Genomic DNA, 24,446 nt, shown 5'->3' with positions numbered 1-24,446 from the left:
TCGTGCCAAGCCTGGCAGAGGAGGATCCCAAGGAGCAGTAGGACCGAAGCCGCGAGGCCCATCCGGGTGAGATTCTGCACCCTGTAGTCTGGGGTGAGGGCGCACAGGTCAGCGCCGGCCCCGTTACCCCTGTGTGTGCCCAGGGCACCCGTCTCCCGTGAGAAGACGTGGCCCCGAGCCCAACCCGACGGGGACGCTGTCCTCGTTCACACTCGCGGGTCTGACAGCGGTGCTGGGGGAGGGTGTCAGCCGGGCCCGAGTGTCCTGAAGGGAGGCTGTGGGTGGGCCGTGTCCTCCTCGGGAGACTCCTGGCGTCTCTCTATCTTACTGTCTCAGACGTTCCTATCAGGACCCTGAGCTGAAGGAGCTCCAACAGCACAGGGTGGGGTGGGGCCCTCCCCTGAGCAGTGGTCTGTGGAGTCCCGGGGTGGGCCCCCCGTGAGCAATGGTCTGTGGGGTCCCAGGGTGGGGCCCGCCCCTGAGTGGTGTTTGCAGAGTCCTGGGGTGGGACCCCGCCCCTGATCAGTGGTCTGTGGGGTCCCGGGGTGGGACCCAACCGTGGCTCCCACGGATCCACCTCCCCCTATAGATGCTCGCTCTGCCCTCTCTGTCTGCGAGCTGGACTCTGCCCATGGGAGGAGGTGATCCCTGCAGCCTCCGGGGGCAGGATGCGGTGGGGATGGACTTGCTTCTCCACAGACTGAACCCCATGCAGCAGCCTCAGGCCCCTGCAGCCTGTGGCTCCGGCGCCATTTCTGCCTGACTCCCCGCCGCCCCTTGACAATCTGAGGGGCCTTGTCCTCCCAAAGAATGTTAAAGCGCCCTGGGGTGGGCAGTCTCCCCTGAGCACAGAGCCCCGAGAGTCCCCAGGTTCGAATCTGGATCTGTGGCTGGGATACTGGGTCCTGGGAATGAGCCCAGGAAGGCGTACGCTGGGCTGACCTGGGGTCCCCACATCACCCCCTCTGCCCTGAAGGGCTCTGTGGCCACCCCGAGACCCTCGCACTGCCCACCTGCCCCTCTGGGACCCCAGTGTGGGAGGAAGGGGCGGGGCACAGGCTCCGAGTCCCCTCCCTCAGGGGGCCACTCCCTCAGTGCCTCCTCCTCCACCACCTGGCACTCCCAGGGCAGGCCCCGAGCTGCTGAGTGAGAGGGACAGACTGAGGCTCACCTGAGACCACGAGCGCCAGGGGCTCACTGGGCTGTGACAGCAGGTAGGGGTCTGTGCTGAGTGAGCGGTAGCACCTGTAGGTGCCCCCGTGGGCTGAGGTCACAGGGCTCAAGGAGAACTCGGCCTGGTACCACCCGTCTTGGTCCTGGGAGCGCAGACGCAGGGGGCGATGGGCTGCCCCCTCCTTGGACAGAAGGAAAGTGTCCGTCCTGTTTCCTGACTGACACAGCAGGGTCACAGTCTCCCCTGGGGCCACCGAGGGGCCCGGCCGCACCGAGAGGGAGGGTCTGTCTCTGAGCCATCCTGCAGAGAGGAAGGGGGTGCGGGTGCCGGGCCTGGTTCTGAGCCAGACTCCGCGGGCCTCCCTGGCCCTCTGCGCTGTCTCTGTTTCTCAGAGTCTCTCCTCTCCCCGACCCCGTCTCTCTGTCCCCTCCTTGGGACCCCTCTCCCTGGTCCCAGCATCACCCCTGGGGCTCCCCGTGGGGCCTGTGCAGAGTCTGGTCCCCGACTGACCCGCTGGCTCCTCTCCTGCCACCAGCAGCTCCAGGGGCTCACTGGGCGCCGACCACTCGGAGGAGAGGCCGTGTCCACCGTAGCATCTGTACCGGCCCCCGTGGATGGTGCCCATGGGGCCCAGGGGGAAGTCGGCCTGAGAGAGCCCTTCCTGGGTCCTCTGGACAGGGCGCTGGGGGAGGTCCTGTCCACCCTCCTTGGACAGAGTGAATCTGGCATAGCTGATGTCAGAGCGACACTGGAGGGTCAGGTTCTGTCCAGAGGTGACGACAGGGCCCTGCATGGTCAGGAGGGAGGGCTTCCCAGACAGCCCTGGGGAGAGACACGCGCTGGGTTGTTGGGACCGCTTCCCCTGTGGACCCCCATCTCCAGTCCCAGCCCCAGGCCTCACCGTGTCTCAGTCTGTGTGTCTGTCCTGTGAGCCCCACGCTCCTCTCCCCACCCTCTCACAGGGGCTCCCCTGGGAGCAGAGACCCCAGTACGTTGTCTTGTCTGCACAAATGTATGGGGTCAGGACGGGACTTCCTCACCTGAGACCAGGAGCTCCAGGGGGTCGCTGGGGGCCGACCACACCCTGGGGGTGTGCCTGTAAAAGCTGTAGCATCTGAACGTCCACCTGTGCCCGGGGGTCACGGGGCCCACGGGGAACAGGGCCTGGGTCTGCCAGTTGGGGGTTTGCTGTCCATCCAGGGTCCAAGAGGACTTGTCTTCTCCTTCCTTGGTCAGAAGGAATCTGTTAAATCCCTGACGGGAGGCACACTGCAGGGTCACGTTCCCTCCAGAGGTCACCACAGGGCTCGGCAGGGCTGAGAGGCTGGGTTTGCTGTAGGATCCTAGGAGAGAAGGAGGCAGCTGGTTCCCTGGGTCTCCCGCCCTGCCCCCCAGGGCTGGGCTGTGAGAGGGACACCCCCTGAGAGCAGACCCCCTCCCGAGGGCAGAGCCCGAGGCCCCACGAGAGTCCCTCACCTGTCACCACCAGCTCCAGGCGGTCACTGGGCTCTGACCAGCCAGTGGGGGTTCTGTAGTAGCACCAATAGCTCCCTGCGTGCTGCTCGGTCATCTGTGGGATGGCCAGCTGGGCCTTGTCCCCGTGCCCCGGGGGTTTCTGTCTGTCCCAGGGGACTGAGGTTCCCTCTTTATCCAGATGGAACTCCTGGGCCTCCAGGGCCCCCTGACACCAGATGGTCACGGAGCTATCCCTGGGGACCACAGAGCCTGGCTCAGCCCAGATGGTGGGTTTGGGGAGGGTCCCTAGAAGGAAATCAGAGGCGGGCTCACCAGGCGTCTCCCCCTGGCCCCAGCTCTCAGCCCAGACATCCCAGACTCCCCCTCAGTGAGCCCCGAGCTGCCCTCCCCCTCCCCGCAGCTTGGGGGTGACCCTTGTCCCCACAAGAGCAGGGAGCTGGGCCCTGGAACAGACTCACCAGCCTGCACCTGGGTCCTCAGGCCCATACTCAGCCCTGGAAGAGAGTGCCCTGTGAGAGGTGTGCCCTCAGCTGTGAGCAGCGCCTCTCTTCCCCGGGAGCCTCCTGGGCCCTGGGGTTCCCTGAGGGAGCAGGCTGGCTGGGGGGTCCCTCCAGACCAGGGCTCCCCCTTCCCCTCTTCATCTCACCGAGGCAGAGCAAGGCAGGGAGGGTGGGGGCCATGGCGTCTCCTCCCTGCAGTCCAGGCTGTGAGGATGGAGGAGATCTGGGTGTCCTCCGACAGACAGACCACAGGGTGTGTCCTCTCCGGGGCTGGGGCTTCCTGTCACGTGGCTGTCATATCAGCATCCCCGCAGGAAGGGGAACAGCCTCTTCTTGAAAGCCTGGCGTCATCCCCATGACAGTCCCAGTGTGTTCCTGAGATGCCCCTTCCAGTAGAGGGCATCCAGGACGTGGCCTTCTCTTTGTGAGCCTCTCCTCCAGGTCTGCTTCCTCCTCTGCCCACCCATCAGCAGGTCCCTGGGGGTCCTCACCATGGACGGGTCACCAGACCCTGGAGATGCTTCAGGGAGGATGTCAGCTCCTGCTCCCTGCAGGGCTCAGATCCCCAGAGATACATTTTTTTTTTAATCGGAGGATCGTTACTTTACAATATGGTGTTGGTTTCACTCCTACATCAGCATGGATCGGCCGTGTGTGTCACATGCCCTCCCTCTAGAACCTCCCTCCCCTCTAGGTTGTCACAGAGCCCTTGTGTGAGCTCCCTGAGTCACGCGGCACATTCCCCCCATCGTCTGTTTTACACAAGCTGGTGTGCACGTTTCCATGCTACTCTCTCCACTCGTCCCACCCTCTCCCTCGCCTCTGTGTCCACAAGTCTGCTCTTTATGAGGGGCACACGGTCAGTGTCTCCCTGGGCTCAGTGCCGTCCATGTGGCCGAGAGCCCAGAGGAGACGCTCAGGGAATAAGGAAGGAAACTGACTCCTCCCCTGCCCCGGAGTGTGGTTTTCCCCTGTCACATCCCCCTTCAGGGCGTCTCTCTTTATCGCATCACCGTCCAGCCCGCCTTCCTGGAAACAAGCCCCTGGGTGCGTCCTGCCTCCTCGGGGCCCCGGGGTCCTTGGGCACAGTCTCTTCCCGGGCTTGTCATCACCTGCAAGCTTTAGGGCGTATTGATTGCAGTCAGAGCTCTCACTCTGATGGAGAACAGATGCTCCTGTAAACGTGTGCCCACTGCTCATGTACCTGGGGCGGCGGTGCCCTTTCTCTGCACCTGAGGTTCCTCCTCTGCATGTTGTCCCAAACCCTGTCCCTCAGAGGGGCTGTGGGGTCTTGCTGCCGTCATCATGGTCAATTTCCAGACGAGGTGACATCAGGAGAGGGTGGACTGAAGGGCTGCAGACTGAGACTGCACGGAAGGGGGTGAGTGTGGTGCCCACCCAGAGCCTCCTCTGCTCCTAACGCTGAGACATGCTCGGAGAGTGTTTCTGAAACACGTAGCCACAGACAAGGGCAGAAAGAAAGTTCCCCAAATGGAGGGGAACCACAGGGAAGCACGGGAGGTCGGCGGTGTGGCCACGGCGGCCAGAGTGTTCTCAGGGTCAGAGGAAGAGGTTCCCCCCCGTGTGCACACAGAGAGGAGACCATCCTCACAGAAAAATAAAGGCAGGCAAGCATGTGGATTATTTTGTAGAAGAACAGGTGGTCACTGAAAAGAGATGAAAATTTTCGACGTGAACAATACAGTAGATTCAACACATTAAAAAGTCATGAAGCCAAGAAGACAGCTGAGCGGCCACGTGTGAAGTCGAAGTATAGCACTGAGGAAATGGTCCAGAGTGCAGCACAGAGAGCAGACAGGGAGATTCAGGAGAGGCGGGCCTGTGCTGAGGGCCAGTGTGGTATCTGTCGTAAGTGTCAGACGGGAAGACGCTCACGACAGACGGAAGATGCTCACAACAGAGGGCAACGGCTGAGGCAGCAAATAACGGAGCCTCCTTTACTGACGAGAACAGACCTGCGAAGGGCTGGGACTCATGTATGCGCACGTGACACCCGAGGGCCGCCCCGCTGGGCCCCTGACTGAGACTCGGCCCTCCTTACCTAGGGGCCCGGGCGGGATCACCGGCCAGGGGTCCAGACATGGCACACTTGAGCTAAAGACCCCACACCCTGCAACGGAGAGCCCGTGTGCCGCAGCGAGGTCAACAAATAGGTTAATTAAATACATGGTAAAAAAAGTAACAACCATATTTTGACCTTTCATAGTAAACTGAGAAACTGAAGGTTAAATTTAAAAAGTATTTCGAACTGAATTATACAATTTGAAACAGTTAATTCTATTTTAAATAATTTTCAACTAAAAAAAAAATCAAGGCGGACCGGACTGAGGCCCTAAAAATGTCCTGAAACTACTTCCATTGGAAAACGCAGATTACCAGGAGAATGACCAGCCCATTGCGAGCAGACTGCCCCCTACCAAAAGGGGGCGCTAAAGGGTACTGGAGCCACGCTGTCAGGGAATCAACCAGGAAGAGTTCCCCCTGAGTCGGAGCACTTGCAAGGGGCAGAAGTGAGAGCTTCATGCAGAGCACATCCCCAGCTTCCAGGAGGTTCGGCACCGCCTCCCGGTGTGGGCTGTGCCTCAGCCTCAACCCACCAGGTCCTGAGAGAGGAGGTGGGCTCTGGGGGCATAGGGCCCTTAACCTTGACAAGCGTTTTCCTCTCCTAGTACTTGAGTCACACGCTGGATTCCAAATAGGAAGTGTTCTCAAGCAACTTGATAAAAAGAATGAACGTGAAAGAAGGAATTTCCAGAGGTGCAAGTTCTTGGATATTGACGGTTTTCACACAGAAAGGAATACTAAGAGATGGCAGAGAGACAGTGAGACGCAACAGAGAGGAACGCATGGCTGAAAATGAGCTTTGGAAAAGTACACAGACACACGCTTGATGCACAAACACACCCACACGTGTGCATGGAGAGAGCCGTGCACAACCCACACACGTGTATATGAGTACCCAGAGTTCAGGTGAAGCACCGTCAGATCTTTGTCTTTTCTAAAGGAGGTGGAGGATGCATACATGTTCAGAAATAAAAATGTAAATATGTATTTTAAGTGCCTAAAATAAGAAATGGAATAACTGCAAACGTGCCTGGTGTAATTAAATGAAAGAAAACCTTTTCAGGCTTACGGAGGTATAATTGACAAAATTGATGCTGTAAAGAGCAATATTCAATACGAACCTGGAATGTCAGGTCCATGAATCAAGGCAAATTGGAAGTGGTCATACAGGAGATGGCAAGAGTGATGGTCGACATTCTAGGAATCAGTGAACTAAGATGGACTGGAATGGGTGAATTTAACTCAGATGACCATAATATCTACTACTGTGGGCAGGAATCCCTCAGAAGAAATGAAGTAGCCATCATGGTCAACAACAGAGTCCGAAATGCAGTACTTGGGTGCAATCTCAAAAATGACAGAATGATCTCTGTTCGTTTCGATGGCAAACCATTCAGTATCACAGTAATCCAAATCTATGTCCCAACCAGTAACGCTGAAGAAGCTGAAGGATTCTATGAAGACCTACAAGACCTTTTAGAACTAAGACCCCCCAAAATATGTCCTTTTCATTACACGGGACTGGAATGCAAATGTAGGAAGTCAAGAAACTCCTGGAGTAACAGGCAAATTTGGCTTGGAGTATGGAATGAAGCAGGGCAAAGGCTAATATAGTTTTGCCAAGAGAACGCACTGGTCATATCAAACACCGTCTTCCAACAACACAAGAGAAGACTCTACACATGGACATCACCAGATGGTCAACACCGAAATCAGATGGATTATATTCTTGACAGCCAAAGATGGAGAAGCTCTATACAGTCAGCAAAAACAAGATCAGGAGCTGACTGTGGCTCAGATCACGAACTCCTTATTGCCAAATTCAGACTTAAATTGAAGAAAGTAGGGAAAACCTCTAGACCATTCAGGTATGACCTAAATCAAATCCCTTATGATTATACAGTGGAAGTGAGAAATAGATTTAAGGGACTAGATCTGATAGAGTGCCTGATGAACTCCGGACGGAGGTTCGTGACTTTGTACAGGAGCAGGGATGAAGACCATCCCCATGGAAAAGAAATGCAAAAAATGGCTGTCTGAGGAGGCCTTACAAATAGCTGTGGAAAGAAGAGAAGCGAAAAGCAAAGGAGAAAAGGAAAGATATTCCCATCTGAATGCAAAGTTCCAAGAATAGCAAGAAGAGATAAGAAAGCCTTCCTCAGCAACCATTGCAAAGAAATAGAGGAAAAGAACAGAATGGGGAAGACTAGAGATCCCTTCAAGAAAATTAGAGATACCAAGGGAACATTTCAGGCAAAGATGGGCAGAATAAAGGACAGAAATGGTATGGACCTAACAGAAGCAGAAGATATTAAGAGGTGGCAAGAATACACAGAAGAACTGTACAAAAGAGATCTTCATGACCCAGATAATCACGATGGTGTGATCACTGACCTAGAGCCAGACATCCTGGAATGTGAAGTCAAGTGGGCCTTAGGAAGCATCACTATGAACAAAGCTAGTAGAGGTGATGGAATTCCAGTTGAGCTATTTCAAATCCTGAAAGATGATGCTGTGAAAGTGCTGCACTCGATACGCCAGCAAAGTTGGAAAACTCAGCAGTGGCCACAGGACTGGAAAAGGTGAGTTTTCATTCCAATCCCAAAGAAAGGCCATGCCAAAGAGTGCTCAAACTACCGCACAATTGCAGTCATCTCACACGCTAGTAAAGTAGTGCTCCAAATTCTCCAAGCCAGGCTTCAAAGTACATGAACCGTGAACTTCCAGATGTTCAAGCTGGTTTTAGAAAAGGCAGAGAAACCAGAGATCAAATGGCTGCAACTGGAGAAAAGCCCACACAGCAACAATGAATAAATAAACAAACATAAAAACTAGATTTGTAATGCAGGTTTTAGAAGATGCTTTGATAAATGATAGGAAATTCCCTTCTACTTAGGACTTTTTCAGTATAAATTGGTGGTGTATTCTATCCAAAACTTTTCATCTGTTATCATGATGTTTTAAAATTTGTTCTTTTAATATTTGAATTGTATTGATTGATTTTTGTGGATGAAACTAACCACACATTCTTGAAAAAAATAGGTGCATGTGCGTGATATGTGGTCCATTTTATTTACTGATGAATCCTCTTTGTAAATTTTTGTTTAGGAAAACAGAAACCAGGAAAAAAGAGCTTCCTGAGATTTTCCCATTTTGTAGTTTCCATGTCACCGTTTGGTCTCAGGTTTTTCTGGCACAGTGAAATGTTTTGTGGAGTGTGCCCTTCCTTCCTTCTCCCCTCTCAGCGTAAGCTGGTGTAAGCTTGGTAGGTGTGTGTACGAGTGTGTGTGTTTCATGAGTGCCCACGTGTTCAGATGCATTCACCTGTGAAACTCTCTGGATTTAGAGTTCACTTTAACATATAGGACAATTCAGATTTTCTGTTTATCCTTATGTCCATAATTTTGATAAATTTTATTTTTGAGGCTTTTGGTCTGTGTCATCTACATTTTCTACTATAATAGCATAGAACTGTCCTTCGATGAAGTTTTATCTTTCTAAAGTCTGAAGGACCTGCTGTCGTGTCCTGATGGCGGTAAAGCAACACCTTCTCTCTTTCTGACTTGGTCCTTGTGCCTAGCATGTGTGAGTGTGATCCACGCTCTCAGGGACGAAGCTTTCTGGCTTTTCTGATTATCCTCTCCTTGTTTGTCCTCAGTGGTCGCTACCCTTGTCATTGTTGTTTCCCTGTTCCTCCCTTCGTTTGGAGTCCTGTGCTGATCTTTTTCAAAATCACTGATAATTGAGAGTCTGTTGCCTTCTTTATAAAATATGAGGATATTAATTATCTTTTTTAAGGAAACTGAAACATGCCTTTCAGTTTTTTAGTAATCTGTTTATTTGTGGCTGTGCTAGGTCTTCCCTGCTGCGCGTGGGCTCTCTCTGGTTGCAGCGAGTGGAGGGTGGTGCCTGGCTGTGCACGGCCTGCTCACGCACTGGCTCCTCTCGAGGAACACCGGCTCTGGGCACCAGGGCTTCGGCAGCTGCAGCACCCCAGGCTCAGCTGTCCGGCAGCAAATGGATCAGACCCATGTCCCGTGCATTGGCTGGCAGACTCTTAACTGCTGGGCCACCGGGGGTCCAAGATGCTGTTTCTGAGGGTAGAACCAGTTGACTCGAAAGGGTCCCAGGGGCTCCTGGTGGTCTGTTAGGAGCCCAGGTACTGCTGCTGGTGGTTAGGTGGTGTCCACTGCTGGCAGCTCACGTGCCTCCTGGGGTCTGATATCTGGTCCCGGGAGCCTGGGGTCGGGTCCTTCCTGGGCTAGTGAACAGCGAGAGCAGCATACTCACTGGGCTCTGCTGGGGGCTCCCCTGACGGGGGTGCCGGGGGTGCAGCCGTCCCCTTTCTGACGGTCGAGTGGTTCAGCTGGGCGTAGGTCACGTCCTGGGGGGCTTCAGATGTGGCAGCCTGCGGGGGGGAAGGTGTGTGAGATGGGGCGCCTGGGGGCCCGGAGAGGAGGGACCCATCTGCTGTGTGTTTGTCCATCCTTCCCGGAATCCCCCCAACCGGGAGGACAGGGGGGCGCCTCCCGCCTTCATGATCTCGGGGGCTCACAGGGCGCCCGGGCCTGCCTCCTGCCTGTTGTGCTGGAGGGAGGCAGTGAGGCACGACAGGCGCCTCCTGGGTCCGCTGCCCTCGGGTCAGGTCAGCTCTCTCCTGATGGAAACTCCAGGGGCCTCCTGACGCCCGGGAGCCTCTAGGTGCTTTGTGCGGCCCTGGTTTCTGTCTGAGCCCGGACCTCTTGCTCATCTGGCCCGGCACACGGCCGTCTTCCTGCTAAAGTGTGTCCCTTCTGCCTCAGGACCTTCCTACCGAGTGTGCCTGCTCCGTGCGCCCAGTCCCGTCTCTTGATTTACTTTCCTCGTCAGCACCTTGCATTCTGGGACTCCACCAGCTTGTTGGCGTGGGGCCCCTCTCACCACGAGCTGAGCGCCCGCCGTACCTGCAGGGCCTGGGGGGTGGCGCCTGCTCTCCCGCGCCCTTTGCTGGGGGATGAAGGAGGGGGGCCTGGGGCGTGAGGGCCACCCACTGATGTACATGTCCTCATGAGACCTGGGGCTGCATGCTCACACCAGAAGGCCAGCCAGAGGACAAGGTGCCCCGAAGGAGGGGCTGTGAGGTCACAGGGCAAGGGGAGGGTGGGGCCACAGCAGGACCCAGGGAGCCCGGAAGGAGGGGTGGGGTGGGCGTGGCTGGAGCTGGGGTGTGAGCACAGCAGCGTGTGCGCTGGGCTGAGTTTGGCAACAGGAGGTCTGTGGTGGCCAAATGGGAGCAAGGATCTCACCCGATGGTCCAACTGCAGCCCCACCTCAGAGTGTGCGTCGCTCACGGCAGCATCTGCAGCAGAGCAGGGGGCACTGCTGGGCAGGGTTCTGAGAGCCTCAGGGCTGGAGCCCGCGCCCTGCCTCCCCGGGGGTGCTGTGTGGTCCCCCACCCTTCTGAACACCCCCCCCATGGCCTCCAGAGGTCTCTGTGCCCCCCCACCACCCTGCACCCGGGGGAGTGCTGTGTGGGGTTTCAGTCCCCAGCCCCGGTCCACCACCCTTCTGAGCGTCACCCCCCACTGCCTCCAGAAGTCTCTGTGCCCCGGCACGGGCCGCCGCCTCTCCTGCTCACAGATGGCCTGGTCCTGGATGTCTGTGGCTGGGCTGGAGCTGAAGAGGAGACACTGTGTCAGGGGGAGAAGGTGGGGTGCTGTGGGCGGGGCTCTGGGGGTGTTGGGGCGGGAGTTACCTGCTCTGCGGGCCCCTGTCCTCGGGCCCTGGGTCTGCCGCCCCTGTGGGAGGTTGGAAATCAGCCTCAGCCTGGGCTGGGTCCCGGGACAGAGGCTCGGCCCCGGGGACGTGGTGCCCCCGCCCTCCACGTGGGATTCAGGAGGAGAGAAGGCAGCCTGGGCTCGTGGTGCGTGTCAGTTCGTGACATTGAGAAGGAGGGGAATGGCTTAAATGAGTGCACGTGGGCTGACAGTGGGTGTTTTTTTCCACTAGATTTCCAGATTTGAGATTCTGGAAAAATTTTAAATGAAATATCATTGATTTGTAATATATTAGTTTCAGGCATACAACATATGATTCAATGTTTTTATAGCTTATACTCCATTTAAAGTTATTACGAAATAATTGCTACATTCCCTGTGCTATCCAGTATATCCTTCTTGTTTATTTCATACAGAGTAGTCTGTGTCTCTTAGTCCACACCCCTCATCTGCCCGACCCCCCGGTAATCATTGGCTATTTTTCTATATCAAGGACTCTGTTTCTGTTTTTCGTATGCGTTCTTTTGTATTATTTTCCAGATTCAGTATGTACCAATGCTATCATGAAGCGTTTATCTTCCTCTGAGTTATTTCAGTAAGCGTAATACTCTCTAGGTCCATGAATGCTGTTGCCAATGGCAGAGTTCCCTTATTTTTTATGGCTGAGTAATATTCCATTGTATGTATATGTGGGTATATACACACACACACACACCACATTTTCTCTGTTCATTAATCTGTTGCTGGACAGTTGGGTTGGTCACATATCTTGTCCATTGTAAATTGGTTACATGAATATTGGAATGTTTGTATCTTTTCAAATTAGAGTTTTCATTTTATTGAAACATATAGCCAGCAGTGGATTTTCTGGACCATATGATAATTCTGCTTTTAGTTTTTAAGGAACCTCCATATGGTGGGAAAAATTTTTTTAAGCTGACTGTTCCCATGTCCTTGGTTTCCCTCTGTCTGATGCCCTAAGGCCTCCAGGGGTCCGAGTCACCCCGTTCCCTACTCACACGACTTCCTGCATCTGTCCTGACCCCGGTGGCGGAGGAAGAGAAAAAGGAGGACGAGGAGCAGCAGGACAAAGGTCACCGAGACCCCGATGAGGACACTCAGGTACCACGTGAGGCCTGGGGCACCAGAGACGCCTGAGTGAGCCAGGGGTGCCGTTTAACTGAGCACCTGCTGTGTGAGGACTCGTGCTGGGGTCTGTGCGTCTATCTCCAGCCCATCCCACCCATTTGCAGATGAGGAGACTGAGGCCCAGAGAGGGAGATCACGGGCCCTGGTGACCCAGCCTGTAGTGGGCAGAGCTGAGACTGGAACTAGGGCCGTGGGTGCCCTGAGCTCCTCCTGAGCTGGCCCCCAGGAGGACACCAGCTTCCTGCTCTGGGGGCCCCTCACCTGCAGGGGGCTGTCCGAGGGTCTCAGCTGGAACTGAGGGTCCTCCCTTGTCCCCTCTCCTCCCCCACCTCAGTGGGGGCTGGGGGAGGGGCCGGTGGTGTGGAGGGGCCTCTGGGTCCTCCCCTCCCTCCCCACACGCTGCAGTGGAGGGGACAGGCCCCCACAGTCACTTCCTCGGGAGCTCCCTGTGTTCCTCGCCCTATGGGGGGTCACACCCAACTCAGAACTGAGGAAACCTAAGATCTGGGCCACAGGTCTCTCCTTTTACACTGGGAGAAACTGAGGCCTGCACGCGGGTGTGGTGAGGGTGAGAGAGTCTACATCAGAGTCTCCAGAGGCACTTGAACTGAGGGCGTATTCAGCCTGCCCCCGGACCGCCACCACCTTGTCAAGAGCCTGCTCCCCTCTCTGCAGTTCCTGACTCCACTGAGGGATGGAGCTGATAGAACTGATGCCTGGAGCCTCCTGGGGGTCAGCAAGGCGGTGGGGGCTGGGCCGTTTCCCCCCTCCGCAGCCCTGCTCCCCCCAGGCTGGGGGCCACGACGCCCGGCCCTTCACTCGGCAGCTCAGAGCCCCGCAGCCTGTGTTTCCCGTTGCCCCCTCAGCATCTCTGCTCCACTCCCAGCGAGTCCTTGAGGACTTGAGCGGGTATTAGACCTTCCGGCTCCCACACTGCCCTGGGGCGGGCTGTTCCCCCTGAGCACATAGCCCCATGACTCCCCAGTGGTTGGATTGGGGCCCGAGGGTGGGGTCTGGGCCCATGGGTCCTGGGAATGAGCCCAGGAAGGGGTGCGCGGGCTGACCCTTTGCCCTGCATGGCCCTGTGGCCTCCCCGAGACCCTCCCACTGCCCACCTGCCCCTCCGGGTCCCCAGTGCGGGGAGGAAAGGGCGGGTCGCGGGCTCCGAGGCCCTTCCCTCAGGGGGCCCCTCCCTCAGCGCTCCCTCCTCCACCAACGCCTGGCGCTCCCAGGGCAGAGCCCCGAGCTGCTAAGTGAGACTAAGTGAGACGGACAGACTGACCCTCACCTGAGACCACGAGTGCCAGGGGCTCACTGGGCTGTGACAGCAGGTAGGGGTCTGTGCTGAGTGAGCGGTAGCACCTGTAGGTGCCCCCGTGGGCTGAGGTCACAGGGCTCAAGGAGAACTCGGCCTGGTACCGCCCGTCTTGGTCCTGGGAGCGCAGACGCAGGGGGCGATGGGCTGCCCCCTCCTTGGACAGAAGGAAAGTGTCCGTCCTCTGTCCTGACTGACACAGCAGGGTCACATTCTCCCCCGGGGCCACCGAGGGGCCCGGCCGCACCGAGAGGGAAGGTCTGTCTCTGAGCCGTCCTGCAGAGAGGAAGGGGGTGCGGGCGCCGGGCCTGGTTCTGAGCCAGACTCCGCGGGCCTCTCTGGCCCCTGAGCGCTGTCTCTGTTTCTCAGAGTCTCTCCCCTCCCCCCACCCCTGTCTCTCTGTCCCTCCCTGGGACCCCTCTCCCTGGTCCCAGCATCACCCCTGGGGCTCCACTGTGGGGCCTGTGCAGAGTCTGGTCCCCGACTGACCCGCTGGCTCCTCTCCTGCCACCAGCAGCTGCAGGGGGTCGCTGGGGGCCGACCACTCGGAGGAGAGGCCGTGTCCACCGTAGCATCTGTACTGGCCCCTGTGGACGGTGCCCACGGGGCCCAGGGGGAAGTCGGCCTGAGCGAGCCCCACCTGGGGCCTCCGGGCAGGGCGCTGGGGGAGGTCCTGTCCCTCCTCCTTGGACAGAGCGAATCTCGTGTAGCCGAAGTCAGAGCGACACTGGAGGGTCACGTTGTGTCCAGAGGTGACGACAGGGCCCTGCAGGGTCAGGAGGGAGGGCTTCCCAGACAGCCCTGGGGAGAGACACGCGCTGGGTTGTAGGGACCGCTTCCCCGTGGACCCCCTTCTCCAGTCCTGGCCCCAGGCCTGGCCGTGTCTCAGTCTGTGTGTCTGTCCTGTGAGCCCCACGCTCCTCTCCCCACCCTCTCACAGGGGCTCCCCTGGGAGCAGAGACCCCAGTACGTTGTCTTGTCTGCACAAATGTATGCGGTCAGGACGGGATTCTTCACCTGGGACCAGGAGCTCCAGGGGGTCGCTGGGGGCCGACGACACCCGGGGGGTGTCCCTGTTAGAGCCGTAGCATCTGAACATCCACCTGTGCCCGGGGGTCACGGGGCCCACGGGGAACAGGGCCTGGATCCGCCCGTTGGGGGTTCGCTGTCCATCCAGGGTCCGAGGGGACTTGTCTTCTCCTTCCTTGGTCAGAAGAAATCTGTTCAATCCCTGATAGGAGGCACACTGGAGGGTCACGCTCCCTCCTGAGGTCACCACAGGGCTCGGCAGGGCTGTGAGGCTGGGTTTGACGTAGCGTTCTAGGAGAGAAGGAGGCAGCTGGATCTGTGGGTCTCCCCCCTCCCTGCCCAGGGCTGGGCTGTGAGAGGGACACCCCCTGAGAGCAGACCCCCTCCCGAGGGCAGAGCCCGAGGCCCCCGAGAGTCCCTCACGTGTCACCACCAGCTCCAGGGGGTCGCTGCGCTCTGACCAGCCAGCGGGGGTTCTGTAGTAGCAGTCATAGCTCCCTGTGTGGACCTGTCCCATGTATTGGATGGAGAACCTGGCCTTGTCCCCGGGACCCGGGGGTTTCTGTCTGTCCCAGAAAACGGGGTTTCCCTCTTTATCCAGATGGAACTCCTGGGCCCCTGGGGGCCCCTGACACCAGATGGTCACGGTGCTCCCCCAGGGGACCACAGAGCCCGGCTCAGCCCAGATGGTGGGTTTGGGGAGGGTCCCTGGAAGGAAATCAGGGCGGGCTCACCAGGCATCCCTCCGGTCCCAGCCCTCAGCCCAGACCTCCCAGACTCCCCCTCCGTGAGCCCCGAGCTGCCCTCCCCCTGCCCACAGCCTGGGGGTGACCTTGTCCCCTCGAGAGGAGGGAGCTGGGCCCTGGGAGGGACTCACCGGCCTGCACCTGGGTCCTCAGGCCCACACTCAGTCCTGGAAGAGAGTGCCCTGTGAAAGGTGTGCCCTCAGCTCTGAGCATCGCCTCTCCACCCCGGAAGTCTCTGGGCCCTGGGGTCCCCTGATGGAGCAGGCTGGCTGTGGGGTCCCTCCAGACCAGGACTCCCTCTGCCCCTCCCATCTCACCAAGGCAGAGCAGGGCGGGGAGCGCGGGGGCCATGGCATCTCCGCCCTGCAGTCCAGGCTGTGAGGATGGAGGAGGCCTGGGTGTCCTCCAGACAGACAGACCACAGGGTGTGCCCTCTCCGGGGCTGGGGCTTCCATTCACGCGGCTGTCACATCAGTGTCCCCGCAGGAAGGGGAACAGCCTCTTCTTGAAAGCCTGGCGTCGTCCCCATGACAGTCCCAGTGTGTTCCTGAGACGCCCCTTCCAGTAGAGGGCATCCAGGACGTGGCCTTCCCTCTGTGAGCCTCGCGTTGGGGTCTGCTTCCTCTTCTGCCCGCCCGTCATCAGGTCCCTGTGGGGTCCTCACCATGGATGGGGTCACCAGGCCCTGGAGATGCTTCGGGGAGGATACCAGCCCCTGCTGCCCGCAGGGCCCAGATCCCCAGAGACACATTTTTTTTTTTTTTAATTGGAGGACCGTTACTTTACAATATGGTGCTGGTTTCATTCATACATCAGCATGGATCCGCCGTGTGTGTCACATGCTCTTCCTCCCACCTCCCTCCCCTCTAGGTTGTCACAGAGCCCTTGTGTGAGGTCCCTGAGTCACACAGCACATTCCCCCATGGTCTGTTTTACCTAAGCTGGTGTGCGCGTTTCCATGCTACTCTCTCCATTCGTCCCACCCTCTCCTTCCCCTCTGTGTCCACAAGTCTGCTCTTTATGAGGGACAAACGATCAGAGTCTCCCTGGGCTCAGTGGCGTCCGCCAGGCTAAGAGCCCAGAGGAGGCTTCAGGGAATAAGGAAGGAAACTGATTCCTCCACTGCCCCGGAGTGTGGGTTTCCCCCATCACAGCCCCCTTCAGGGGCGTCTCTATCCCATCACCGTCCAGCCCGTCTTCATACGTGGCCGCTCAGCTGTCTTCTTGACTGCATGACTTTTTAACGTGTTGAATCTACTGTATTGTTCACATTGAAAATTTTCAAGCCCCTGGGTGCTTCCTGCCTCCTCGGAGCCCCGGGGTCCTTGGGCACAGTCTCCTCCCGGTCTTGTCATCACCTGCAAGCTTTAGGGGGTATTGATTGGGGTCAGGGCTCTCACTCTGTTGGAAAACAGATGCTCCTGTAAACGTGTGCCCGCTGCTCATGTACCTGGGGCGGCGGTGGTGCCCTTTCTCTGCCCCTGAGGTTCGTCCTCTGCCTGTTGTCCCGACCCCAGCCCACAGATGGGCTGCAGGCTCTTGCTGCCGTGATCATGGTCAATTTCCAGATGAGGTGACGGCAGGAGAGGGTGGACATGAAGGGCTGTGGGCTGAGACTGCACCGAATGGGTGAGTGTGGTGCCCACCCAGAGCCTCCTCTGCTCCTAACGCTGAGACATGCTCCGGAGAGTGTTTCTGAAATAAGTAGCAACAGACAAGGGCAGAAAGAAAGTTCCCCAAATGAAGGGGAACCACAGCAAAGCACAAGAGGTAGGCGGTGTGGCCCTCTGCAGCAGGGATCATCTCGGGGTTGGAGGAAGGTTTCCACCCGTGTGGACACACAGAGGGAACCATCGTCACAGAAAAATAAAGGGAGGCAAGCATGTGGATTATTTTGTAGAAGAACAGGTGGTCACTGAAGAGGTGAAAATTTTCAACGTGAACAATACAGTAGATTCAACACGTTAAAAAATCATGAAGTCAAGAAGACAGCTGAGCGGCCACGTATGAAGTCGGAGTATAGCATTGAGGAAATGGTCCAGAGTGCAGCACAGAGAGCAGACAGGGAGATTCAGGAGAGGCGGGCCTGTGCTGAGCGCCAGTGTGGTATCTGTTGTGTCAGACGGGAAGATGCTCACGACAGACGGAAGATGCTCACAACAGAGGGCAACGGCTGAGGCAGCAAATAACGGAGCCTCCTTTACTGACGAGAACCGACCTGCGAAGGGCTGGGATTCATGTATGTGCCCCTCTGGGCCCCTGACTGAGACTCGGCCCTCCTTACTTAGGGGCCCGGGCGGGATCACCGGCCAGGGGTCCAGACACGGAACACTTGGGCTAAAGACCCCACACCCTGCAACGGAGAGCCCGTGTGCCGCAGCGACCTGAACAAATAGGGTAATTAACTACATAGTAAAAAAAGTAACATTCGTATCTTGACCTTTCATAGTAAACCTAAACTGAAGGTTAAATTTAAAAAGTATTTAGTACTGAATTATACAATTTGAAAGTTACTTCTATTTTAAGTAAATTTCAACTAAAAAAAGGCAGACTGGACTGAGGCCCTGAAAATGTCCTGAAACTACTTCCTATAGAAAACGCAGATTACCAAGGGAATGACCAGCGCCCTGGGAGCAGACTGCCCCCTACCAAAAGGGGGCGCTAAAGGGTACTGGAGCCACGCAGACAGGGAATCAACCAGGAAGACTTCCCCCTGAGTCGGAGCACTTGCAAGGGGCAGAAGTGAGAGCTTCATGCAGAGCACATCCCCAGCTTCCAGGAGGTTCGGCACCGCCTCCCCCTGTGGGCCGTGCCTCAGCCTCAACCCGCCAGGTCCTGAGAGAGGAGGTGGGCTCTGGGGGCATGGGGCCCTTAACCTTGACCAGCGTTTTCCTCTCCTAGTACTTGAGTCACACGCTGGATTCCAAATAGGAAGTGTTCTCAAGCAACTTGATAAAAAGAGACTGAGCGTGAAAGAAGGCATTTCCAGAGGTGCAAGTTCTTGGATATTGACGGTTTTCACACAGAAAGGAATACTAAGAGATGGCAGAGAGACAGGGAGATGCAACAGAGACGAACGCATGGCCGAAAATGAGCTTTGGAAAAGTACACAGACACACGCTTGACACACAAAACACCCACACGTGTGCATGGAGAGAGCCGTGCACAACCCACACACGTGTATATGAGTACCCAGAGTTCAGGTGAAGCACCGTCAGAACTTTGTCTTTTCTAAAGGAGGTGGAGGATGCATACGTGTTCAGAAATAAAAATGTAAATATGTATTTTAAGCACGAGAGCAAGTGCGTAAAATGAGAAATGGAATAACTCCCAACGTGCCTGGTGTAATTAAATGAAAGAAAACCTTTTCAGCTTTACTGAGGTATAATTGAGAAAATTGATGCTGTATAGAGCAATATTGCATAGGAACCTGGAATGTCAGGTCCATGAATCAAGGCAAATTGGAAGTGGTCAAACAGAAGATGGCAAGAGTGAACGGTGACATTCTTAGGAATCAGCGAACTAAGATGGACTGGAATGGGTGAATTTAACTCAGATGACCACTATATCTACTACTGTGGGCAGGATTCCCTCAGAAGAAATAGAGTAGCCATCATGGTCAGCAAGAGAGTCCGAAATGCAGTACTTGGATGCAATCTCAAAAACGACAGGATGATCTCTGTTCGTTTCCAAGGCAAACCATTCAATATCATGGTAATCAAAGTCTATGCCCCAACCAGCGATGCTGAAGAAGCTGAACGATTGTATGAAGACCTACAAGACCTTTTAGAACTAACACCCCCCAAAATATGTCCTTTTCATCATAGGGGACTGGAATGCAAATGTAGGAAGTCAGGAAACTCCTGGAGTAACAGGCAAATTTGGCCTTGGAGTACAGAATGAAGCAGGGCAAAGGCTAATAGAGTTTTGCCAAGAGAACGCACTGGTCATAGCAAACACCCTCTTCCAACAACACAAGAGAAGACTCTACACATGGACATCACCAGATTGTCAACACTGAAATCAGATTGATTATATTCTTGACAGCCAAAGATGGAGAAGTTCTATACAGTCAGCAAAAACAGGACGTGGAGCTGACTGAGGCTCAGATCATGAACTCCTTATTGCCAAATTCAGACTTAAATTGAAGAAAGTGGGGAAAACCACTAGACCATTCAGGTATGACCTAAATCAAAATCCTTATGATTATACAGTGGAAGTGAGAAATAGATTTAAGGGACTAGATCTGATAGACAGAGTGCCTGATAAACTATGGATGGAGGTTCATGACTTTGTACAGGAGCAGGGATTAAGACCATCTCCATGGAAAAGAAATGCAAAAAAGCAAAATGGCTGTCTGAGAAGGCCTTACAAATAGCTGTGAAAAGAAGAGAAGCGAAAAGCAAAGGAGAAAAGGAAAGATATTCCCATCTGAATGCAGAGTTCCAAAGAATAGCAAGGAGAGCTAAAAAAGCCTTCCTCAGCAATCAATGCAAACAGAGGAAAACAATAGAATGGGAAAGACTAGAGATCTCTTCAAGAAAATTAGAGATACCAAGGGAACATTTCATGCAAAGATGGGCACAATAAAGGACAGAAATGGTATGGACCTAGTAGAAGCATAGGATATTAAGCAATGGCAAGAATACACAGAACAACTGTACAAAAAAGATCTTCATGACCCAGATAATCACGATGGTGTGATCACTCACCTAGAGCCACACATCCTGGAATGTGAAGTCAAGTGGGCCTTAGGAAGCATCACTATGAACAAAGCTAGTGGAGGTGATGGAATTCCAGTTGAGCTATTTCATCCTGAAAGATGATGCTGTGAAAGTGCTGCACTCAATATGCCAGCAAAGTTGGAAAACTCGGCAGTGGCCACAGAACTGGAAAAGGTCAGTTTTCATTCCAATCCCAAAGAAAGGCAATGCCAAAGAATGCTCAAACTACCACACAAGTGCCCTCATCTCACACGCTAGTAAAGTCATGCTCCAAATTCTCCAAACCAGGCTTCAGCAATATGTGAACCATGAACTTCCAGATGTTCAAGCTGGTTTTAGAAAAGACAGAGGAACCAGAGGTCAAATTGCTAACATCCACTGAATCATCGAAAAAGCAAGAGCATTCCAGAAAACATCTATTTCTGTTTTATTGACTATGCCAAAGCCTTTGACTGTGTGGATCACAGTAAACTGTGGACAATTCTGAAAGAGATGGGAATACCAGACCACCTGACCTGCCTCTTGAGAAATCTGTATGCAGGTCAGGAAGCAACAGTTAGAACTGGACATGGAACAACAGACTGGTTCCAAGTAGGAAAAGGAGTATGTCAAGGCTGTACATTGTCCCCCTGCTTATTTAACTTATATGCAGAGTACATCATGAGAAATGCTGGACTGGAGAAAGCACAAGCTGGAATCAGGATTGCTGGGAGAAATATCAATAACCCCAGATATGCAGATGACACCACCCTTATGGCAGAAACCAAAGAAGAACTAAAGAGCGTCTTGATGAAAGTGAAAGAGGAGAATGAAAAAGTTGGCTTAAAACTCAACATTCAGAAAACTAAGATCATGGCATCTGGTCCCATTACTTCATGGCAAATAGATGGGGAAACAGTGGAAACAGTGTCAGACTTTATTTTTTGGGGGCTCCAAAATCACTGCAGATGGTGATTGCAGCCATGAAATTAAAAGACACTTTCTCCTTGGAAGGAAAGCTATGACCAACCTAGACAGCATATTAAAAAGCAGAGACATTACTTTGCTAATAAAGGTCCGTCTAGTCAAGGCTATGGTTTTCCCAGTAGTCATGTATGGATGTGAGAGTTGGCCTATAAAGAAAGCTGAGCACCAAAGAATTAATGCTTTTGAACTGTGGTGTTGGAGAAGACTTTTGAGAGTCCCCTGGACTGGAAGGTGATCCAACCAGTCCATCCTAAAGGAGATCAGTCCTGAGTGTTCATTGGAAGGACTGATGATGAAGCTGAAATTCCAATAGTTTGGCCACCTGATGTGAAGAGCTGACTCATTTGAAAAGATCCTGATGCTGGGAAAGATTGAGGGCAGGAGGAGAAGGGGGCTACAGAGGATGAGATGGTTGGATGGCATCACGGACTCAATGGACATGAGTTTGGGTAAACTCCGGGAGTGGTGATGGACAGGGAGGTCTGGCGTGCTGGGATCCATGGGGTCACAAAGAATCAGACACGACTGAGTGACTGAACTGAACTGAACTGAATCGACAAAAATTGTATCTGTTCCACATGCACAGCTTGATGTTCTCACTTCTGTCTACACTGTGAAATAAGTACTGCAGTCATGCCAATTATAATTAGCGTGTACATCAGCTCCCGTAGTTCACCTTGGTCTGCGAGTCTGGTGAGGACACTTCAGGGCTACCCTTTGAGGAGGATTGAGTCTACAGTAGAGTACAGTCGGCTCTAGTCACATTGCTGCACATCAGGTCTCCAGAACTTAGTCGTCGGCGTCCCTGAAACTTTGTTCCCTATGACCAGCACCTCCCCATTATCCCTGCTCCCAGCCTCTGGGGACTACGTTCTCCTCCGTTTCTCCGAGTCTGTTTTAGATTCCACAGGTCAGTGAGCTCCTGCTGCGTTTGCCTGTCTGTGTCTGGCTTTCTTTACTCAGCATAATGTCCTCCAGCTTCACCCCTGTTGTCTCAAAAGAAGAGATTCCCTTTTCTTAAAGGCTGAGTGAGACTCCATTGTGTGTGTGTGTGTGTGTGTGTGTGTGTGTGTGTGTGTGTGTGTGTCTGGCGTTTTCTTTGTGCATTTATCTATCGACAGACAGCCAGGTTGTGGCCGCATCCTGCTACTGGGAACAACGCTGCAGAACACAGGAGTGCAGATACGTCTGTGAGGTCCTGGCTTCTTCTTTGGATACATACCCTGGAGTGGAATTGCTGGATCATGTGGTTGTTCTGTTTTTAGTTTCTTAAGGAAACTCCACACTGTTTTCCAAAGTGGCTGCACGGATTGCCTTGCCAACGACCATGCACAAGGTTCTCTTCCCTCTGCATTTTGGCAGCACTTGTCTTTTTCCTAGCAGTCGAGTGTCTGTAACACGTGCAGTGACATCTCACTGGCTCTGGCGTGTGCTGCCCTGAGGACTGGTGGATGCTGAGCACCTTTCCATGTCTGTTTGGTCATTCAGACATCGTCTTTTGAGAGCTACCTGTTCAGGTCCTGTGCCCATTTAAAAACTGGGTTGGTGTTACTTTGGGTTGAGTTGTGTGAGCTCCTTGTATATTTGAGAAGTAGCTCCAAGGCAGATGTGTGGTTTGCACACATCTCCTCTTGCACCCATTGCCTTTCCTGTGACTGTTTCCTTTGCTGGGTGGGTTTTATTTACCGGACTCCCCCTGGCCTGGTTCTGTCTTTGCTGCCTGTGCTTTTGGTGTCATATCCAAAGAAACCTTGTCCACACCCATGTCCCGACGCTCCCCCTGTGTCTTCCTCTTGTTCTTTCATGGTTCCAGGCCCTGGGTTTAAGTCTCTGCTGCGTTTTGAGATGATTTCACATATAGTGTGAGCTGAGGGTCCCGCATCACCCTCCTGCCTGCTGTCATCTGGCTCTTCCAGCACCGTTTATTGAAGGGTCTGTCCCTTCGCCTTCTGTGCTCTGGGCACCTTGTGGAAGATCAATTCACTGAGCTGCTTCAGGACAATTATTTTCCATAATAAGGGGGCTTGTAGATCTCCCATTTTCCTGCAGTTTCACTGCTGCCCTGGGCAGAGTCATGGTTCCTGGTTCTCGGGGTTTCTCTGCCACCCTGGGCACAGTCACGGTTCCCGGTTCTTGGTGTTTCTTGTGGCTCTGCTTTGGTGTCTGTGCGCTGGGAGAAGCAGCCGCCTCCGCTCGGACCTGTGGTGGGATTTTGCCCCCAGCCCAGTTAGAGATTCTGGAGCCTTGGAGACGTGCTCTGTAGACATGAGGCTCCCCCGCCCTCCCGTCCAGGGAGACGATGCTGTGCCCCCACCCTGTCGAGCCCCTGCCTTGAGGGAGAAGTCCGAGGACCCCGTGCTCCTCTAACCCCCGAGGCCGAGCCAGCCGCACAGAGCCCCATCCCTTCTCTTCCTGCTTTGTGGCCCCACTTGTGTCTGCTGCCTGGTGCTCTTGTGAGCTGAGTAGCGAGGCAGTCTCTGAGCCAGCGGCCCGGAGCCTGGGGATGTGGTGCAGCCGCATCCACTGTCCTCCCAGGGACGAGGGCCTGGGCCCAAGGGGGTGTCCTCTCAGCACTGAGCTGCGCCAGCTTGCGGGAAGGGAGACAGAGAAACAGAACGTCCTCCGTTTATCCTTTTGAAGTGTTTCTTTCCGGTTTTCTGCTCATCTGAGGTGTTGCAGCTCACTAGCTGGATTCTGCAGTTTGCATAAAAATCATGAGGCCCAGATAATCCCGGTTTATCAGTGTTTCTGTGCGAGATGAGGGCTGGGACTTCCCCATCTGCCATCTTGCTTAAAGCGCTGATTAAAATTTCTGAAATGTGTCACAGTGAGGCCAGAAATGGAAAACGGAAACGATAGTTAACTAGTGTGTGTGCTCAGTCACTACAGCCGTGTCCGACTCTGCGACCCCATGGCCTGTAGCCTGCCACGCTCCTCTGTGCATGGGATTCTCCAGGCAGGAATACTGGAGGGCGTGGCCATGCCCTCCGCCAGGGGATCTTCCCGACCCAGGGATTGCACGAAAGTCTCTTATGTCTCCTGCGCTGGCAGGCAGGCTCTTCACCACTAGTGCCCCCTGGGGAGCCCTGATAGTCCACATACACAGGGAAAAGCGAGAAGGGTAAGCAGGTATCTGGCGCCCTTTTGGAATGAGAGAAACAGAGTGATGGTAGGCTGCACTCGGGCTCCCCAGGCGGCTCAGGGGTAAAGAATGTGCCTGCCAGCGCAGGAGGTGCAGAGACTCGCATTCGATCCCTGGGTGGGGAAGATCCCCTGGAGAAGGACATGGCAGCCCACCTCAGTATTCTTGCCTGGAGAATCCATGGGCAGAGGAGCCTGGCGGGTTACTGTCTGTGGAGTCACGAAGAGTTGGACACGACTGAGCACGTGTGCATGTGCGCGCGCGCGCACACACACACACACACACGAAGAGACTGCAGACCCAGACAACACGCCTGCCCACTCCGCAGACCGGATGCCCCCTCCCTCGGTTCTGGAGTTTGTGTGTGCATCTTCAGGGCTTTGT

The 24,446-nt window shown here is 54.8% G+C and overlaps 2 protein-coding genes across 6 annotated transcripts in view; both read right to left on the bottom strand.

The window, feature by feature from the left end:
- LOC102401256 (leukocyte immunoglobulin-like receptor subfamily B member 3) overlaps positions 1 to 15,607 on the bottom strand; it is a 174,598-nt gene extending 158,991 nt beyond the window's left edge. The window contains exons 1-6 of one of the 3 annotated variants that reach the window (XM_045163607.1): positions 3,297 to 3,452; positions 3,109 to 3,144; positions 2,651 to 2,935; positions 2,215 to 2,517; positions 1,685 to 1,996; positions 1,172 to 1,474 (exon numbers count right to left, since the gene is read on the bottom strand). In XM_045163607.1, coding sequence (XP_045019542.1) covers positions 1,172 to 1,474; positions 1,685 to 1,996; positions 2,215 to 2,517; positions 2,651 to 2,935; positions 3,109 to 3,144; positions 3,297 to 3,330 — 1,273 coding nt within the window. In that variant the 5' untranslated portion in view covers positions 3,331 to 3,452. Of the gene's footprint in view, positions 1 to 1,171; positions 1,475 to 1,684; positions 1,997 to 2,214; positions 2,518 to 2,650; positions 2,936 to 3,108; positions 3,145 to 3,296; positions 3,457 to 15,547 lie in introns of those variants that run through there. The other 2 variants (XM_045163604.1, XM_045163584.1) reach the window with 2 other exon arrangements.
- Positions 8,316 to 24,446, bottom strand: part of LOC123464553 (leukocyte immunoglobulin-like receptor subfamily A member 6) — a 69,348-nt gene continuing 53,217 nt past the window's right edge. Inside the window, exons 7-12 of one of the 3 annotated variants that reach the window (XM_045163628.1) lie at positions 12,011 to 12,127; positions 10,970 to 11,012; positions 10,853 to 10,890; positions 10,521 to 10,573; positions 9,526 to 9,643; positions 8,316 to 9,329 (exon numbers count right to left, since the gene is read on the bottom strand). In XM_045163628.1, the coding sequence (XP_045019563.1) occupies positions 9,235 to 9,329; positions 9,526 to 9,643; positions 10,521 to 10,573; positions 10,853 to 10,890; positions 10,970 to 11,012; positions 12,011 to 12,127 (464 nt within the window). In that variant the 3' untranslated portion in view covers positions 8,316 to 9,234. Of the gene's footprint in view, positions 9,330 to 9,525; positions 9,644 to 10,520; positions 10,574 to 10,852; positions 10,891 to 10,969; positions 11,013 to 12,010; positions 12,128 to 24,446 lie in introns of those variants that run through there. The other 2 variants (XM_045163629.1, XM_045163632.1) reach the window with 2 other exon arrangements.

The sequence above is a fragment of the Bubalus bubalis genome, chromosome 18 (assembly GCF_019923935.1).
Source record: "Bubalus bubalis isolate 160015118507 breed Murrah chromosome 18, NDDB_SH_1, whole genome shotgun sequence".
NCBI lineage: Eukaryota > Metazoa > Chordata > Mammalia > Artiodactyla > Bovidae > Bubalus > Bubalus bubalis.
This window is presented reverse-complemented; position numbering and strand designations above follow the sequence as displayed.